Here is a 16,065-nt window from a genome sequence, read left to right as displayed (position 1 = left end):
TGGGTCCGGAGGTGGGCACACACGCGTGCTGGTTCGGGCCGTTTAGATTCAGTTGGTTGAGAGCCCAAATGGCGCAGAAGAAGAAACGGCCCAACAAGCGGAGGAAGCCCCGGGCCCACTCGAAGCCCCACCATCGGGACGTGGATGTGGAGAGTGACGGTGGCGAGTTCCAGCTGGCCCCGCCAACCGAGGAGGATGATGGCGTGGACAAGGTTGGTGGCCGGGAGCAAGGGTTTTTTTTTCTCTCTCTCCGCCGGCGAAGCCGACATGCTTGTCAAACCAGAAATCTGAAAACCCAAGTTGGTAAGATTCAGGCCGGCAACAATTTTAATACTCCTCATCAACACTTCTTCCCTGTATCCAGTAGAAAGAAGACTCACAACACCAGCTTAAAGTCCAACAGGTTTATTTGTGGCAAATGCCACAAGCTTTCGGGACAGGCTGTCCGTTCGTCAGGTGGGTGGGAGTTCTGATCACAAACAGGGCACAAAGACCCAAACTCAATTTACTTGAATAATGATTGGGACCAACGCTAGTATCTCCACATCATGACTTCCAGTACATGTGACAATAATAATAAGTCCATTCAGTCCCTACAAAGGGGGATCGGAGCTGACGTTTCAGTTTACTGGCATCTCTGCCGAACTGGAAAAATAATCACAAGTTTTACGCAAACTTGGGAACGTTGGAAAGATGTGAATGGGTAGGAAGGCAGGAGGCTTTAGACGCCAATCGTGGTGTAAGTTCATGGTATTTGGTAATTTTATGAGGTTACTCACAAACTGCAATGAGGTTACTATGAAAATCCCCTAGTCGCCACACTCTGGCACCTGTTTGGGTACACTGAGCGAGAATTTAGCATGGCTGATGCACCTAACCAGCATATCTTTCGGACAGTAGAAGGAAATCCACACAGACACGGGGAGAACGCACAGACTCCACATACAGTGACCCAAGCTGGGAATCGAACCTGGGTCCCTGGCGCTGTGAGGCAGCAGTGTGAACGATTGTGCCACCATGTCGCCCTATCTGGTGAATGTAAATATTTTAGCTTATTTCTTTAGGATCTTTGAAAAGGGCTGAGTGGCTCTGATCTTTCTCATCTCTATTCTGTGACAGCTAACTAACAGTGTAAGATTTTTGTTCAAAAAGTTGCCATACGTTCAATAAATGTAGTATATGGCACAGAAACAGACAATTCATCCCTATTAGTCTATAGTGATATTCTTGCTTCACATAAGCTTCCTCTCACCCTACTTCATCTGAAGATATCAACATATCCTATTTTTCTTTTCATGAGTTTACCTGGATCCCATTTAAATGCACTGATCCTATAAGAAACGTTCTTTAAAACTCTGTTAACCAAAGTCTTAAGAGTAGCTGGTTTTGTATATTGAGTCAATGGTTGTTCATCCTTGCTGATGAACTGATGCCTGATGTGAATCATTGTGGATTTATATTTAATGCTGAGATTACCTCTGTAAATCTAGCAATGCACACTGTGATGCCTTAATTCAAAACTCATCTTACATAGTACCTTTAGATATTTTCATTATCCTACAGAAAACAAGGAAGCAATAACATTCAGTTGTGAAGATTTGCATTAAAAAGTTTGTTTTTAGTTTGAATGTACACTAGAAATTGATTTGATCAGAATTTAATTAATTGTAAATGAAGTTATTTCAGAGGTAACAAATGTAATTATCCGTGTTTAATTACTTTCACAGTGCAGCACCAGATGTTTGCCAAACTTTCCATCAGCCGATTGTCCATCAGACATGGAACCAGACACCCGTGAGATGGTTCGACAACAGAATAAGAAGAAGAAGAAGTCAGGAGGCTTTCAGTCAATGGGTACACCCAACAGCTTCTGATACTTGAATTACTTTTCTGATCAGTTGAGCCACTATAGTTACAGCAAGTTAATTTATGTAGTCCTTGACACACCAGTTATGACCTAAGTAGTTTGATTTTCCATTTGGTAGACATAACCCCAATGTTCATTTTCTTGAAACATAATCTAGATACTGTAGTATGCTGTTCTCAATTCATCTAGAGCTGTGCTCTATGGCATTTGTTAGAAGTGATGCAGATGTTTCATATTTGGCTTCATTTCAGTGTTCAACAACCTAAATACACCATAGTGAGGGCACAAAATAGTATTTCACCCAACAGAAGCAGTTTCTTTATTACAAACTGCTGCAACAAAGAACAGCACAGGATCAGACCCTTTGGCACATCACGTCTGTGCCGACACAGATGCCTCCCTAATCGAATATTTTCTTGCTTCCACGTGGTCCATATGTCTCTATTCCCTGCCTAATCATGTGCCTATCCAGATGCCTCTTGAACTTTGTTACGAAATCTGCTTCCACTACCACCACCAGCAGCGCTTTCCGAGCATTCGCCATTCTCTGTGTGAAAAACTTGCCCTTGCATCTCTTTTAAACTTTCTCCCTTTCACTTTCAACCAACCTGGCGGCTCTGTGGAACGGTGGTTAGCACTGCTGCCTCACAGTGCCAGGGATCTGGGTTTGATTCCCAGCTTGTGTCACTGTGTGGCATTTGCGTGTTCTTCCCATGTCTACGTGGGTTTCCTCCGGGTGCTGTGGTTTTCTCCCACACCCCAATGATGCGTGCATTGGGAGGGTTGGCTATGCTAAATTGCCCCTTATTGTCAGAGGACTAACTGGGATATGTGCATGGGGTTAGGGGGATAAGGCCTGAGTGGCACTGTGATCAATAGGCCAAATGATCATCTTCTACACTATAAGATTCTATTCTATTCTATGCCCTTGAGTAATTGATCCTTCAGTCTAGAGAGAAACTCTCTGACTATCCACTCTATCCAAGCCTGTCATAATATTGCAAACCTCTATCAGGTGCCCCTCATCCTCTGACGCTCCAGTGAAAACAATCCAAGTTTGTTCAACCTTTCTTTGTAGTGCATATCCTCCAAACCAGGCAACATTCTGGTAAATCTCTTCTGCACTCTTTCCAGTGCTTCAATGTTCATCTGGTAATGTGGCAACCAGAATTGTAGACAATACTCCAAATGTGGCCTAACCAAAGTCTTGTACAGCTGCAACAGAATTTTCCAATTTCTGTACTCAACACTCTGACTGATGAATGCCAGCATACCATAAGCCTTCTTGACCACCTTGTCCACCTGAATTTCCACCTTCAGGGAACAGTGGATCTGCACACCTAGATGCCTCTGCATGTTAATATTTCTAAGGGCTGTACCATTTATTATATACTTGCCTTCTGCAGTAGACCTTCCAAATTGCATCACCTCACGTTTATCTGGATTAAGTTCCATCTGCCTCTTTTGTCCGAGGTCTCCAGCCAATTTATATCCTCTGACATTCCTCCACACTATCAGCTTCTCCCCAGATTTTTGTATCATCTACAGATTTACTAATCAGACGCCTACATTTTCTTCCAAAGGTGTCCCAGCACTGATCCTTGTGGGATCCCATATGATTTATTTTAAACTCTGATACGTGTTCTATCTTCACGTTTTCATAAACAGATGTATCATCATCTGGTTTAAAACCAGATGCAACTGACGAAACAGATTTAAATTAAAAATAAAAATAGAACTGTTGCTTGTTGTCCTGTCACAAGCATTAGTCAAGAGGCAACATTATTTAAATGAAAAACATGGTGGAGAACATTTTGGTTAAGGTATGCATATATAATTCAATTTATGTTTCAAAGTCGCACATTCAGGTCTTAATTTTTTGCGATACTTTGCTTCAAGTTGCCACAAGTTTTGCTTTTTAACAAAGTCAGAGAAATTTGGAACATAAGAGTTTCTGCTTCTCAGAGGGCTGTGAGTCTGTAGAACCCTCTTCCTTAAAAGGCTGTGGAAGCGCAACCTTTGAATATTTTTAAAGCAAAGCTAGATAGATTCTTGATTAACAAGGGGGTGGAAGGTTATCAGGGTTGGCCAGAATGTGGTTTGAGGTTACAATTAGATCAGCCATGATCTTAATGAATGGCAGAACAGGCTTGACGGGCTGAGTGGCCTACTCCTCATATGCTTATAGAAACATAGAAATGTGGAACAGTACAGCACAGTACAGGCCCTTCGGCCTTCAAATGTTGTGCTGAGCTATGTCCAAACCCAAGATCAAGCTATCCCACTCCCTATCATTCTGGTAATAAACTGAACTGGTGTTGGTACTATAGAAATGTACAGTTGAGGTGCCACAGACCAATAAATGTGTAGCTACAAAGCAATTTTAATTTGACTGTAAATGTAAATATCTATGCAAATATGTAACAACAAGTCATATTTTCTGGACAAAAACTGCATTACATAGCTAAAAATTTGAATATATAAATGTGACAGGAAGACTTGCTTAATTTTTTATAAATTAACTGCTTTGCATATCTTTCTGTTTGCTTTTTACTGTATTGGCCGGGGTTCTCCCAAAAATATTCTAAGTGCCAAATTCACATTAAAAAAAAACTGGAGTAACTCCTGCTGGTTTTTTCTTCCGTCCCAGGCCCATTAATCAGATTCAAATGAAGATTTAAATATTTTAATCAGCTTCGCACCAATTTTCAGCGTAGAGCTGACGCTACTGGCAATCTGGGGCTCAGAGGCTGTGGCGCCCAGCAGGAGTCCTGCTAAATAGCCTCCGCTTATGTCTCCCAACCTGCTGTGCTGCTTTAGCTGGGGAAATAGCCCCCATTTACTTTTTCTTGATGCCTTAGATATTCTTGTCTGGTTTGCTGGCTAGCTTCATGCTGTCATATTAATGCAGTCATTGCAGCGAAATTCTGGTATCAGAGTGTGTGCATCAAACGCCACAATTGTGGCTGCCAATACTGCACAGCGATGTTATGCAGAAATTATATATTTTTTAACATTTGTACAAAATGGCTGTTACAAAATTGGTAACTTTTGTTTTCCCACAGGTTTAAGTTTTCCTGTTTTTAAAGGCATAATGAAGAAAGGATACAAAGTACCAACACCAATTCAGAGAAAGGTAACTTGTTGTGGTGCTAATATTAAAGCAAATCATTGCCACAACAATTTTTGTTATAAATTCGCACATATAGAGGAAACATCATGGGTGAAAATCATTGTTTATTTATACAGCGCCAGTGGCACCAATTTGTGATAGTTATTCATTCACAATCAAATAAAAGATTACCATGAAAATTACCAGATAAAAATTCTACATTTGGTCGTTCTTCATCAGCAGATAAAATATATGATACACTCTTCATGAAAAGGTATTCTCAAATAAAAGGAAATTTTTAAAATTATAAGGAGCATTAGTGTAATAGTAATGTTGCTAGACCTAGTATTCCAGAGATATGGACTAATGCTCTGGGGACCTGTGTTTAAATTCTACTACAAATTAATTTGGAATAAAGATGCTGTTCTCATTAACAATGATCATGAAACTACCGGATTGTTGTGAAAACTCATCGGTTTTACTTTTGCTCTTCAGCTACAGTCTTACGTAGTTCAGCCTGACCTACATGTGACTCCAAGAATGCCATTGACTCTTAAACACCCTATGAAATGGCCTAATTAAATTCTATCGAACTGTTACAGAAGAGTTAAATATTGGTCGTAACTACACCACATGAACTACAGTGTTCAAGAAGACAGTTCATCTCCACATAAGAACATAAGAAATAGGAGCAGGAGTAGGCCATCTAGCCCTTCAAGCCTGCCCCGCCATTCAATAAGATCTTGGCTGATCTGAAGTGGATCAGTTCCACTTTCCCGCTTTCTCCCTATAACCCTTAATTCCCCTGTATCAGAAACCTATCTACCCGTGACTCCACCACTTCAACGGGCAGATAATTCCAGAGATTCACCACCCTTTGAGTGAAGAAGTTCCTCCTCAACTCTGATCTAAACTGCCCCCCGCCCCCTCCAAAAAATCTTGAGGCTGTGTCTTCTAGTCCTGCTATCCTTCCTAAGCGGGAAGAATCTGTCTACCTCTACTCTATCCATCCCCTTCATTATCTTGTACGTCTCTATAAGATCCCCCCTCATCCTTCTAAACTCCAACGAGTACAGACCCAGTCCATTTAGTCTCTCTTCATAGTCCAACCCCCTCATCTCCGGTGTCAGCCTAGTGAACCTCCTCTGCACTCCCTCCAAGGCCAATGTATCCTTCCGCAAGTGCAGCAACCAAAACTGCACAGTGCTCCAGCTGCTGCCTCACCAGCACCCTGTACAGTTGCAGCAAGACCTCCCTACTTTTATATTCTATTCCCCTCGCTATGAAGGCCAACATTCCATTTGCCTTCTTGATCAAGATCACATTTTCAATGGCAGTTAGGGATAGGCGATTAAAAACTGACCTCCTCAGCTATGGTCACACCCAAAGAATGGATGAAAAAATTATATGTAGTTAACATTTTCATTTGATTGTGTTATCGTTTTTTTCAAACTTTAAAATCTATGTAAACTTGCCAGGTTTATATTTGTAATTGCAACCTCTGTCATAGTTGAATCTCAACTGTCAATCAGGTTAAAATGGTTATAAATTGTTCTCACTTTGCATGCTGCTTTTCCTCAGCAGAGATAGCAAACAACTCTTCTGCTATCAAATCTCTCCTCATCTTGAGCTGACTATAAATGTGAGCGAAAGAGCAGTATTGACTAACTCCCCAGATAATTTCAGTATATTTTGAGTAAGTTTGGTAGGGAATAAACTTTCCAAACAGCGCCTTCACTGTTGGCTCTGTTGTGATTAGCAGCTCAGTTTGTGTACAGGGGAATAACTGTCAAGTTTGAGAAAGCGAAGCAACTTGATTTTGACCAGAGAATTTTCAAGAGGTAGATGATTTCTGTATTTTGGAAAATGAATTACCACAGTTTGAAAGTTTACCTTGAGGAATTATTTCACTTGCATATTTTTGAGATAAATTTCTGTCCTTGGTTTAGACTATCCCGGTGATACTGGATGGCAAGGATGTAGTTGCTATGGCTAGGACAGGTAGTGGTAAGACGGCGGCATTTCTTATTCCGTTGTTTGAACGGCTGAAGGCGCCCAATGCTCAGTCAGGAGCAAGAGCTTTAATCCTGACTCCAACTAGAGAACTGGCATTACAGACCATGAAGTTCACAAAAGAGGTAAGATACTTTCTTCTGACTTTATGTATTCAATAAAAATGTGATTAGATTAGCAAGCATGGAATCTAACAGTTACTCAGTTCCTAAATAATTTGTTGCATTCATATTGCTACAGTAGAGGCCTTAAATTGTTTTCTCAGTACCATTTTGAAATTTGTACCATTCCAGGAAAATCTAAACTGTTAAAAACAAACTGCATTATTGAGCAATTGCACGAAGTGATGCGTAAAATTTGAACAGATTAGGCAGCTGTGGCATATCTTCATGTCTGACTGGGTGTTCTCAGTCTTGATTTTTCATGCTAGGCAAGCCAACAAGAAGTTAAATATCAGGAGCAGATGATAGTCTCAAATAACTCAAAATTGTCCATCACACAAAAAAGAAAATATTTGTATTTATAGAGCTTCTTATAAGCATCAGATATCTCAATTTTTTCCATTCAATTAAGTATATTTTTACTACAACCATTTTGTAATGTAGGAAACCTAATTCATCAAGCAAAGAAAAATCTTTTTATTTGGGTAGCATCTTACCATAACTCTTAAGAACCTTCAAAATAGCTTCATAAACAATAAATTACATACTTTAACTTAAAATCATCATTTTGTATATTATGAAATGTAAATAGACAAAACTTAGAGTTACGTTACTGATATAAAGTTAAAGTTATTAGTCACAAGTAAGGCCTACATCAACACTGTAATGAAGTTACTGTAAAATTCCCCTAGTCACCACAGTCCTGCACCTGTTCAGGTCAATCAACCTAACCAGTGCATGTTTCAGAATGTGGGAGGAAACTGGAGCACCCTGGGGAAACCCATGCAGACACGGGGAGAACATGCAAACCTCACACAGACAGTGACCCAGGCTGGGAGCCCGGGTCCCTGGAACTATGAAGCAGCAGTGCGAACCACTGCCACTGTGCTGCTATGGAATGTGCCTTTGGTGCTCCCTTACTCCAGTACAGTTTTCCTTGATATATAATGTGTGCAGTTATTTCTTTACTGCTGATTGGAACTAATAAACCCAAAGAATGAGCATTGTTTTTTCATCTGCATATGTTTGTGCATTAATACCACTTAATAGGATATTTTATCTTTTAAACTAATATTAAAGAAAAAATTATATTATTTGTGTAAATAAAGCACGATATTGTCCAGAGTAAGAATTGTGGTCTAGAGTTTCCTATTACATATTTCAGATTTTATTTTGGAATATTTATTTAATGCTAGTTATAGAGCCTTGACAAATGCTTTATACTCATGTTGAATAAATATACCATTTATTATCAAAATATAAACAAAAACTTTACTGCACACAATTTTTTGATCCATTATCTTTATTTGCAGCTTGGAAAGTTTGCTGGCTTCAAAACAGCTTTAATCTTGGGCGGAGACAAGTGAGTACCTTTTTGGATGGTAATCTGTACTTTTGATGGTGTAATTTACTTGAACCAAGCAAAACCAAGAATGTAATGTGTGATTCTTTTCTTTTTAGAATGGAGGATCAGTTTGAAGCACTTCATGAAAATCCTGATATGTAAGTTAACTTTTTTCTTGTTATGTTATTTGCTGATGACTAGCCACTTGCAATGATCCCTAGAATTAGGTTTATTAATTTCTTCAAGTGCAGTGCCAAATGTATCTTGTGATAGAACAAGGCTTTGGTTTGTGTATTATTAAGATCCGTGACTACCTGAAATTCCTTTTATAAAACAAACTTTGGGCTTGCTAATGAAATTGGTCTTTTTGTGGAATTTGGGGACAGCATAATGTGATTCAATGTTGGAGCATAAGTGCTGAAGACTTTGCACTAAAGGATGAGCATGAGCCCAAATCATGCGTTCAGCTCTTGATTTTTAGTTGAGATGTTTTTATTTATACATGGAGGAAATTCATGCATGCTAGTCTCTCTTGATGGATAACTCTAGACAGCATTAGGTCATGTCAGCTTTAGCAATGAAAAATAATTTGGTCAAGACAGGCTGAAATTTAGGAGTAATTTACAAATAAACAAAACTATGAAAAATAAACTTTGAATTGGATAGCTCAAACAATTTCTTTCTGCTCTGTGCTTCAAGGTTTTTAAATAATTTCTCTCATTAGGGCTGGTAAATATGAGTCACAAAACAAGATCCTCCCCCTTCCCACTGCAAGTTGATTTCCAGCTAAGCGCAGGTGTCCTGAACCCTGGCAGCAGGCAGGCAACATAGCTTTTTGGGTTCTCGCTGCTGCTACTACTGCTACTAATAAGCTTTACCATTGCTAGTACCTTATTACTACAGCTAATAAAATCTTACTAACAAATTATGAGCATCATAGATTCTTATTATTCCAATTAGTGTTATACTTAATCCATCTGAATTCCTTAATTTAGGTAAGAGAAAATTGACTGTCAGCTGAGCAGTTCAGTCATTTAAGTATTCAGGCAATTATCAGTGAATGCGAGATATGTGGCATTGAGTTAATGAGTGCCTTAAATATTTACACACCAGGAATGATTTTATGTAGATTTAGTTTGTTCATTTTACAGAATAATTGGCACACCAGGTCGTTTAATGCACGTTGCTGTGGAAATGAACCTAAAGCTGCACAATGTTGAATATGTGGTCTTTGATGAAGCTGACAGGTAAAATTTATCTTTATTATTATTGCTGAATGATATTGGTGATTTTAATAATGCAACCTAATACCTAAGTTTTAAACATAGAAACTAGGAGCAGAAGGAGGCCCTTTGAGCCTGTTCTGCCATTCATTTTGATCATGGCTGATCATCAAATTCAATATCCTGATCCCATATCCCTTAGTCTGTTTAGCCCCAAGAGCTTTATCTAATTTCTTTTTGAAATCAGACAACGTTTTGGCCTCAACTACTTTCTGTGGTAGCGAATTCCACACATTCACTGCTCTCTGGGTGATGAAATTTCTCCTAACCTCTGTTCTAAAAGGTTTATCCCTTATCCTCAAACTATGACTCCTACTTCTGGACTCTCCCACCATCGGGAACATCATGGAGCAGTGTCCATATATAGTACTTTCCGTGACTAAAGGACATCTCGAAAGCATTATGATCCATGCCGTTTTATTTAAAATGTAGTCACTATTGTAATGTGTAGGAACCACAGCAGCCAATTTATGTACTGCAAGGTGTCACAAATAGCAATGAAATAAATGATCAGATCATGTCATAGGGTTGGTGAAAGTATAAATGTTGGTAGGACACAGAACTCTCCTGCTTTACTTTTAATGATTACTTTTAAGATCATTTTGCACTCACTTGGGAGGCTGACATGGCTTTGATTTAACATTTCATCACAAAGGCACAACCATTTGTAGTGGGGAACTTTCAATGGTGGCCTAATCTCTTAGAAAATCTAAGTATTCTTGAAAATTAAATCTCGCAAAAGCAAATTCTCAGCTTACATACCTGATATCGTGACATTCTATTGGCCTATTCCAATTCCAGTTCAACGCCTATTTGGCATAACCCATTTCCTAATCTTTGTATTAGTAAGGATGCCATTCCTTGTCTATCTCATCATCAGCAAATTGTTAAGCATAGATAATAAGCTTGGTATTCCAAGCTTGATTTCATTTTGTGCTTTGACAACATAGGCTTCATTGTTATTACTAGATGTGTAATATACATAGCTGTATACATGTGCTGTGAGTTTGTCCTATCTGTAATTGCCCATGGTTCTCATTCCCCATCAACCTAGTTTAAACCCTGCCCAACAGCAGTAGCAAACCTCCTTCCGAGGCTGTTTGTTCCAGTCCTGTTCAAATGTAGATTTATACAGGTCCCATTCTCCCCAGAACTGGGAGGGAAGACCATAACTTTTACTTTTTTTAATCAAATGCAGTGGAACACAGTCACAGGACTGCTAATTAGTTTTTACAACAAGAAAAAAATTATTAGACATGGAAAAAATAGATTGCAGTGCACTTCATTATTCATCCCTTAGCTTAACAATTACACACAGGTTTTAGGATGAACATGGGTGACAGTATATTTGAAGCTACATTAGTATTCACACTCAATGGCAATGAATTTCTCCTCAGAACTCCCTCCAGCTGATTGTCACAAGAGTTTCCAAACACTCCCAAAACATACTTTTTAGAATCGTTTCTTGGAATAATACTTTCATTTAGCGGTTCACATTCCAGAATTCGGACTAGATTTTGCAAATGACACTTTTAAACAAAGTTTCTGCTCCACTTTTAAGAGCAATTAGAACATAACATAAGAACATAAGAAATAGGAGCAGGAGTAGGCCATCTAGCCCTTCGAGCCTGCCCCGCCATTCAATAAGATCATGGCTGATCTGTCGTGGCTCAGTTCCACATTCCCGCCCTCTCCCCATAACCCTTAATCCCCTCTCCTATCAAAAACCCATCAACCCACGTCTTTAAAATATTTAGCGAGGTAGCCTCCACCACTTCAACAGGCAGAGAATTCCAGAGATTCACCACCCTTTGAGTGAAGAAGTTCCTCCTCAACTCTGTTCTAAACCGCCCCCCCCCTTTATTTTGAGGCTGTGCCCCGTAGTCCTACTGTCCTTTCTGAGCGGGAAGAGTCTCTCCACCTCTATCCTATCCATCCCATTCATCATCTTAAACGTCTCAATGAGATCTCCCCTCATTCTTCTAAACTCTAACGAGTACAAACCTAGTTTATTCAGCCTCTCCTCATAGCTCAACCCCCTCAACTCCGGCATCAGCCTAGTAAACCTCCTCTGCACTCCCTCCAAGGCCAAAATATCCTTGCGTAAGTATGGCGCCCAAAACTGCACACAGTACTCCAGCTGCGGCCTCACCAATGCCCTATACAGCTGCAGCAAGACCTCCCTACTTTTATATTCAATCCCCCTCGCTATGAAGGCCAGCATCCCATTCGCCTTCCTGACCACCTGCTGCACCTGCAAGCTGGGTTTTTGCGACTCATGCACAAGGACCCCGAGGTCCCTCTGCACCGTCGCCTGCTGCAGTTTTTCGCCACGTAAGTAATAATCCTTCCTACCATTATTCCTACCAAAGTGGACCACTTCGCACTTGGGAAGGAAAGCATCAAATTTCTGAGACATTGGGACCAGTTCTGGGAGAATGGGATCCTTCTAGTTAGAACATCAACTGGGATCATAATAGTACATTGGCAAAAAGTTCTGTCCTGTCTTCATGATTAATTGTAGACTATACTGATCATAGAAGCACAATCATGAATCGAGAAAATTTTGAATATGAAAGTACTGCCACACTAAGATTAATCTGAATAGGGTGACTGTTCTCTCGTACCGCCTGACGTGTGAACATTGGTGAATAACTGTCTGTGTAGCCATGCTAATAGTCAATATGTAACATATTTCACAAGGACAAAGTAGAGGATGTAGAGAATAGAAATGTTTGCTAATAGTACAAAACTAAAATCTGCTGTAAACCTTTGTTTTGTGCCAGGTTGTTCGAGATGGGATTTGCAGAGCACTTGCAAGAGATTATAAGAAGGTTGCCAGACTCCAGACAGACTTTGCTGTTTTCAGCCACATTGCCTAAGCAACTGGTGGAGTTTGCACGTGCTGGTAACGGATATTATTGCCTTGCTTTGTTTTTATATAATAGTCTAACTTATTTTAAATGAAAGAGCAACTTGTTGGCCACAATCTGATCTTTTGTTCAAGTGGATGGGCAGTGAGTAACTAAAGCATAAAGAACAGGAAAATGCCAGATTCAATCCTAATCTTTGGCATTAACTGATTTCAGCAATGGTAATGGTAGGTTGTGTTGTGCTTGTTTATTTTAGGTTAAGGATTGGAGAATCATCCTGGAGCACTATTCTGATTGCTTTCAGTCTCTTCCTACTTGAAATACATCTGAATGAGCATATTTTGGATTCGGAGGCAATATTTCTTGTCAGTATCTAGATTGATGAATGGATGCTGAGTTGAGAGAGTGGCTGGAGCGTATGTAATTGTATCTCAACAAAGAGCCTTAATTAGAGGAGGAGAGAAAATTGGCATAATAATGGGGGGGGGGGGCAAATCTTTTTAGTTTATTTATTATTAATGTCACAAGTGGGCTTCCCCTAGTCACCACACATCTTTTGGACTATGGGAGGAAACTCATGCAGACACGGGGAGACCATGTAGAATCCGCACAGGCAGTGACCCAAGCCGCGAATCAAACCCAGGTCCCTGGCACTGCGAGGTAGCAGTGCTAATGGTCAGTTTTTATTCAATTTCTGGATAAAGAACAGCGTGCAAATGTTAAAATCTAATTGCAACTATAAATTTGTAGTTTAAAATGTTAATTTACTGGTACAAAGTGCTTTACACAAGAATGTGCAAGACCGTACAGACCTATGAATGAGGTCTTGATTTGATTTATTATTGTCACGTGTATTAATATACAGCAAAAAATATTGTTTCTTGCACGCTATACAGACAAAGCATATTGTATGTGGAGGAGGAAAGGAGCGAGTGGAGAATGTAGTGTTACAGTCATAGGGTGTAGAGAAAGAGCAACTTAATGCAAGATAGGTCCATTCAAAAATCTGATGGCAGCAGGGAAGAAGCTGTTCTTGAATTGGTTGGTACGTGATCTCCGACTTTTGCATCTTTTTCCCAATGGAAGAAGGTGGAAATGAGTTTGTCTGGGTTGTATGCGGTCCTTGATTATGCTGGCTGCTTTTCCAAGGCAGCATGAAGTTGTAGACAGTGTCAACAGATGGGAGGCTGGTTTGAGTGATGGACTTTTATTAACAACTGAAAGCTTTATCCATGTTTTTGTCTACTCAATAGAACACACGCATTTTAGAATGTGGGGAAAGTATGAAACACTGAAATACTGAACTGAAATTATGCCATCATGAGCTTTGTTACAGTTTTCCCTTGGGTGTTTTTATACAATAGCACTGCCAAAGTTATGTCTGTCAGAAAATGCCCAAACAATTCAATGGCAAGTTGCATAGTGATGGTAAGGATATTTATGTATTTGAACTTCTGCTCAGTCAGTAGTTCTCTGAGGTGAAATAAATATATGCTACATTATATTTCAATGGATTCTATTTCTTTACAAAATTTCAAAAATAGTTGTTTAATATCATGCTTAATTTCTGTATAATGTAAAAAATTTGTACCTGAAATTGAGGAAAAGTAACAGCTAAAGATTAGTCATGTGTCCCATTGAAAGCTGTAAATGTGGTAAATTTTAATGAGCCTTTTTAAATGCTTTAAGTATTACTGAGTACATAAATGGAAGCTTGAATATATGTCAGCAATAAGCTATTTAAAAATATTGTATTTGTCATTTTCTTGTTAGCATGAATGACAATGTTTTTATAACTTGTAGTGATCTGTTTTTTGTCTGTAAAGTTTGAAAAGCTACTTAATAAAACTAATAATTTTTAAACATGTATCTTTCCAGGTTTGACAGAACCAGTATTAATCCGGCTAGATGTGGACACTAAATTGAATGATCAGCTACAAGTAAGAAATTTTTTATACTGATATGCTGTGTAAAATAAAAACAGAGGAAAGATGTGTTTAATCTTTCAAAGTTATTCTATATAGAGTATGGCATTATAAAGTTTAAACTTAGAGCATATCTTTGTGGAGATTTGCAGTAAATACATCTGGTACAGCTATATTGCAACATTCATTTGTCCAAAAACTAGGCCTGTTATAATTACCTGTTTCTGTAACAGCACCAATGATGAAATAGTCATTCTTATCAATAGTAACAATTTGCAATTGAAGAGGATATAAGGAGTTGGTGACAGGATATAGATAGGTTAAGTGAGTAGATGGCATATGATATTGAAAAGTGTGAATATATCCACTTTAACAGAAAAACAATACAAATAAATGGAGAGTGATCACCAAATTCTGCGGTATAGAGGGACCTGGATGTCCAGATACATGAATCACAAAATGTTAGTGTGCAGGTATAGGAGGTGATTAGGAAGGGCAAGGGGAATGGAATATAAAAATAGGGAAGTTTTGCTAGAGTTATACAAGGCTTTGGTGAGATCATTTCAGAAGTACTAAGTCCAGCGGCGATGACCTGGTAGCATTATTGCTACACTATTAATCCAGAAACTCATCTAATGTTCTGGGGACCCAGGTTCAAATCTTGCCACAGCAGATGGAGGAATTTGAATTCAATAAAAAAAATCTGGAATTAAGAATCTACTGATGACCGTGAAACCATTGTCGATTGTTAGAAAAATCCATCTTGTTCACTAATGTCCTTTAGGGAAGGAAGCGGATATAATTGCATTAGAAGCAATTCGGAAAAGGTTAATTCCACTGATTCCTAGAATGAAGAGGTTATCTTGTGAGAGAGGGTTGGGCATGTTAGATCTGTATCCATTGAAGTTTAGAGGAATGAAATGTGATCCTAAGGGGACTTAACAAAATGAGAGGATGTTTCCCCTCATGGGAGAGGCCAGAACAAGGAGACATAATATAAAAATAAAGGGGGAGATTCTCCCATCCCGCTGTGCTGCTCTGGCTGGCATCTAGCGATCAAGCTACCCAGCGATCAGGAGGCCGGCAGTGCAGACTAGTGTGCATGTGCCATCTTGGTGCTGACAGATCAGCTTGTGCACAGTGGTCCACTCAGCACTATGTGGGAATAGGCCCGGCCCCTGATTTTCACTGCGATTCACACTAGGGCATTTTGATAGTCCCTCTTAAATAAGCAGTTTTTATGCAAATTTAGCACTTAGAATTTTTTGGGGGGAGAATTCCACCCAAGGGGTCTCCAATTTAAGAAGGAGGTGAGACTTTTTTTTCAGAGGATTGTTAATTGTTTTTAGAACAGTGAAGGTATGGTCATTGAATATTTTTAAGACTGAGCTAGATTCTTGATTAACACATGAGATAGAGGTTATAGGAAGTAGACAGGAAAGTGGAGTTAAGTGGATTGGCTATACAAATTTGGCCCTTGGTGTCA

The 16,065-nt window shown here is 39.3% G+C and overlaps 1 protein-coding gene across 1 annotated transcript in view; it reads left to right on the top strand.

The window, feature by feature from the left end:
* The first annotated feature begins 9 nt into the window (after positions 1-9).
* The window catches only part of ddx54 (DEAD (Asp-Glu-Ala-Asp) box polypeptide 54), a 36,842-nt gene continuing 20,786 nt past the window's right edge, over positions 10-16,065 (top strand). The window contains exons 1-9 of the mRNA XM_080208381.1: positions 10-212; positions 1,728-1,854; positions 4,933-5,003; positions 6,929-7,117; positions 8,467-8,516; positions 8,615-8,656; positions 9,650-9,745; positions 12,568-12,689; positions 14,533-14,594. Coding sequence (XP_080064507.1) covers positions 69-212; positions 1,728-1,854; positions 4,933-5,003; positions 6,929-7,117; positions 8,467-8,516; positions 8,615-8,656; positions 9,650-9,745; positions 12,568-12,689; positions 14,533-14,594 — 903 coding nt within the window. The 5' untranslated portion in view covers positions 10-68. The remainder of the gene's footprint in view (positions 213-1,727; positions 1,855-4,932; positions 5,004-6,928; positions 7,118-8,466; positions 8,517-8,614; positions 8,657-9,649; positions 9,746-12,567; positions 12,690-14,532; positions 14,595-16,065) is intronic.

This window comes from Carcharhinus amblyrhynchos, chromosome 20, assembly GCF_965287045.1.
Source record: "Carcharhinus amblyrhynchos chromosome 20, sCarAmb.v2.hapA, whole genome shotgun sequence".
Classification (NCBI taxonomy): domain Eukaryota; kingdom Metazoa; phylum Chordata; class Chondrichthyes; order Carcharhiniformes; family Carcharhinidae; genus Carcharhinus; species Carcharhinus amblyrhynchos.
Note: the sequence above shows the minus strand (reverse complement) of the source record. Positions and strands in the feature narration are given on the sequence as shown.